General features: G+C 32.9%; 1 protein-coding gene across 1 annotated transcript in view; it reads right to left on the bottom strand.

Annotated features, from left to right (window-relative positions):
- LOC106470611 (BAI1-associated protein 3-like) overlaps positions 1 to 3,879 on the bottom strand; it is a gene marked incomplete at its 5' end in the record, with an annotated part of 45,603 nt that overhangs the window by 13,662 nt on the left and 28,062 nt on the right. Inside the window, 2 exons of the mRNA XM_022399238.1 lie at positions 1,110 to 1,235; positions 3,237 to 3,452. Coding sequence (XP_022254946.1) covers positions 1,110 to 1,235; positions 3,237 to 3,452 — 342 coding nt within the window. The remainder of the gene's footprint in view (positions 1 to 1,109; positions 1,236 to 3,236; positions 3,453 to 3,879) is intronic.

Below are 3,879 nucleotides of genomic sequence, written 5' to 3'. Positions count from 1 at the left end.
CTCTAACATACAGTAATATATAGAAAATTACAGTTCAACCAGGTGGCTCTAACATACAGTAATATATAGAAACTTACAGTTCAACCAGGTGTCTCTAACATACAGTAATATATAGAAAATTACAGTTCAACCAGGTGGCTCTAACATACAGTAATATATAGAAACTTACAGTTCAACCAGGTGGGTCTAACATACAGTAATATATAGAAAATTACAGTTCAACCAGGTGGTTCTAACATACAATAATATGTAGAAAATTACAGTTCAACCAGGTGTCTCTAACATACAGTAATATATAGAAAATTACAGTTTAACCAGGTGGCTCTAACATACAGTAATATATAGAAAATTACAGTTCCTTTTCTACATATTACTGTCTGTTAGAGACACCTGGTTGAACTGTAATTTTCTATATATTATTTCTGTTAGAAACACCTGGTTGAACTGTAATTTTCTATATATTACTGTATGTTAGAGCCACCTGGTTGAACTGTAATTTTCTATATATTACTGTCTGTTAGAACCACCTAGTTAAACTGTAAGTTTCTATATATTACTGTCTGTTAGAACCACCTGGTTAAACTGTAAGTTTCTATATATTACTGTATGTTAGAGCCACCTGGTTGAACTGTAATTTTCTATATATTATTTCTGTTAGAGACACCTGGTTGAACTGTAATTTTCTATATATTACTGTATGTTAGAGCCACCTGGTTGAACTGTAATTTTCTATATATTATTTCTGTTAGAACCACCTGGTTAAACTGTAAGTTTCTATATATTACTGTATGTTAGAGACACCTGGTTACCTGGTTGAACTGTAAGAACTGTAATTTTCTATATATTACTGTATGTTAGAGCCACCTGGTTAAACTGTAATTTTCTATATATTACTGTATGTTAGAGACACCTGGTTGAACTGTAATTTTCTACATATTATTGTATGTTAGAACCACCTGGTTGAACTGTAATTTTCTATATATTACTGTATGTTAGACCAACCAGGTGGCTCTAACAGAAATAATATATAGAAAATTACAGTTCAACCAGGTGGCTCTAACAGACAGTAAATACAATGAAAATAACAATCTTACCAGGTGAGGTTATATCAACAATACCATTTCACTCAGATTGTTAACACACATGATAGCTGGTAAATCACTTACCACATCAGCTTCCATCTTTTCTGGAGTCCATGCTAAATGGAAAATGTGTGTTTTGATATCCTGGCACATCTAAATTGATGAGAAGAAAACGATAACCGTATCTTCCTATACGTCGATAATATAACACAGGCAAACACGTAAACTTCATTTTCAATGTCGGGTTTATATTAACTAATTTTATAATGAATTAAAAGAAAATACAACTTCAATTCAACAACTAATATTCTCCCCCGGGGAGCCAGTGGTAAGTTTACAAGGAGTAACAACGTTAAAGATCTGGGGTTCGATGCTACGTAGCGGACAGAGTGCAGATAGCCCATTGAGTAGCTCTGCACTCAGAAAACTTCAACAACCCAACTTATATTTAACAAGTTTTGAATGGTAAATTATTATTATTATTCTACCTATGTATGAAGGAGAATTTTTTAATTGTTTATTAGATAAAAAAAGGAAAACTCAGAGAACTGATGATTCTGCTGGTAAATAAGGAACAAACTTGCAAATTGAAAATATGAAGAAAATTTGTTGGTTTAGAATTTTAAATACAAGAATCCTTAGCTAATAGTCAACCCCACTAACCATAATGAAAATGTCTGTTGTTATGGAGACATTACATTAACAGTGAAATTGTCTGTTGTTATGGAGACATTACATTAACAATGAAATTGTCTGTTGTTATGGAGACATTACATTAACAATGAAATTGTCTGTTGTTATAGAGACATTACATTAACAATAAAATTGTCTGTTGCTATGGAGACATTATATTAACAATGAAAACGTCTGTTGTTATGGAGACATTACATTAACAATGAAAACGTCTGTTGTTATGTAGACATTACATTAGAAAGAACGCATTGATTAATCCTGGAACTGATTGTGAACCATAAAATTCGGTTTTAACATATTCTTTTATAGTTAAAGAAAATGGAAAACCTTGTCAAATTCCGTTTCCTACTTAATCTACCTTACCTACCTACTCTCTTTACCTGCTACGAATTTCAATCGATAAATAAAGTCTACATTTTTTTTAAACGATTTTGAAGAGTGTTTCACAGAAGTCTATTCTCGATTTGGCACAGATCAGTTGTTATAGGTTACTATAATGGTGGAAACATACCTAACGGAATCTCGTTTCAACTTTCAGAACGAGAGTAAGTCGTTGGTGTAAACAAAATATTCTTGGTGGCACGAAAACAGTGTTTACTCTATAAAACACGCTATACATTTCACTCTCCTCCTTTCCCTAGGCCGTAACGTTTTATGAAAAGTCTGTTTAACTGTCTTTTGTTTAACTTAGATGTTAATGGAAGTTTCAGGACTTACAAAAAAGTCACGATATTTTAAGTATCTTTTTTTTTTCAATTTTAGAACATGTGGGTATGATATAAGAGACCCATAGTAAAGCTGATACAACGAAACGCTGGAAATAAAAAAATAATTTATTACAAAGTCCAGAATTTTAGCATTTTTATCTGTATTATTTACTTTTAAAGATCATTTTTGACAGCCTTAGTTTAGAACGTTTATTTGGGACTAATTTAAGCCTTCTAAACTGGATGTATGTATCTCCTGAGATATAACTGAAAACATCTTTAACAGCAAGAGTATATAGCTGATAAATAGGTCTGTTCTGATCACTATAGATTGGTGCATTAATTTATTTATGATATTATATACTTCTGGTTAGTTTGTTACATAGAAAGCAGTTCATTTCTTCTGGTTTACAAGGTTAGCTAATTTATTATTAGAAATTATTAACAATATATCACCGAAACTTTCCGCACAGAATGAACACTGAGCAATCAGACCACGAGTGGAGAAAACCGGTTCGTTAAGTTAACCGCTAGCTTCCCGGTATAAACCTCTAAATGTAAACAAGATTATTACCATTATAATTAACGAGGAGGTATTGGTCAACAAAGAACTATCCTAACACTGTTTAGACCACTAAATTAAGATCTTAATCCCTTCTGAAAACCTAGTTTTAGCCGTGGAGAGTAAGTATAGTCGGATGGACATATAAACAGCTAATCCGAGAAATTGTAGAAACAGATACAAAGCATTTACCTTTCCAGATACAGCGTCAGCAATAGAGATTATCTTGGACAGCACTTCTTCCTCCGATTTGTGAATGAGGCTGTTCACAGTTTCGCGGCATTGACTAGCAGATTTTTCTCCTTCCCTGTCTGACACGTCTTTAATAATTTGTTCTACACAAAGCTCCTCCAGGAGAGGTCGGATGGCTGTTCTCACGTGCTCAATGTTGTTGATGGTGATACAGAGCTGCGATTAGAAGAAAGAAAGAAAAAAATAAGTACATTTGTCAATTAGGTTGATGTCATTGTTTTTTCTTGACATTAGATTGATGTCCTTGTTTTTCTTGTCATTAGGTTGATGTCTTTGTTTCTTTCTTGACATTAGATTGATGCCCTTGTTTCTTTCTTGACATTAGATTGATGCCCTTGTTTCTTTCTTGACATTAGATTGATGTCCTTGTTTCTTTCTTGACATTAGGTCGATGTCCTTGTTTTTCTTGACATTAGATTGATGTCCTTGTTTTTCTTGACATTAGGTTGATGTCCTTTTCTTCTTGACATTAGGTTGATGTCCTTGTTTCTTTCTTGACATTAGATTGATGCCCTTGTTTCTTTCTTGACATTAGATTGATGTCCTTGTTTGTTCTTGACATTAGATTGATGTCCTTGTTTTC

Source organism: Limulus polyphemus, unplaced genomic scaffold (genome assembly GCF_000517525.1).
Source record: "Limulus polyphemus unplaced genomic scaffold, Limulus_polyphemus-2.1.2 Scaffold4115, whole genome shotgun sequence".
Classification (NCBI taxonomy): Eukaryota; Metazoa; Arthropoda; class Merostomata; order Xiphosura; family Limulidae; genus Limulus; species Limulus polyphemus.
Note: the sequence above shows the minus strand (reverse complement) of the source record. Positions and strands in the feature narration are given on the sequence as shown.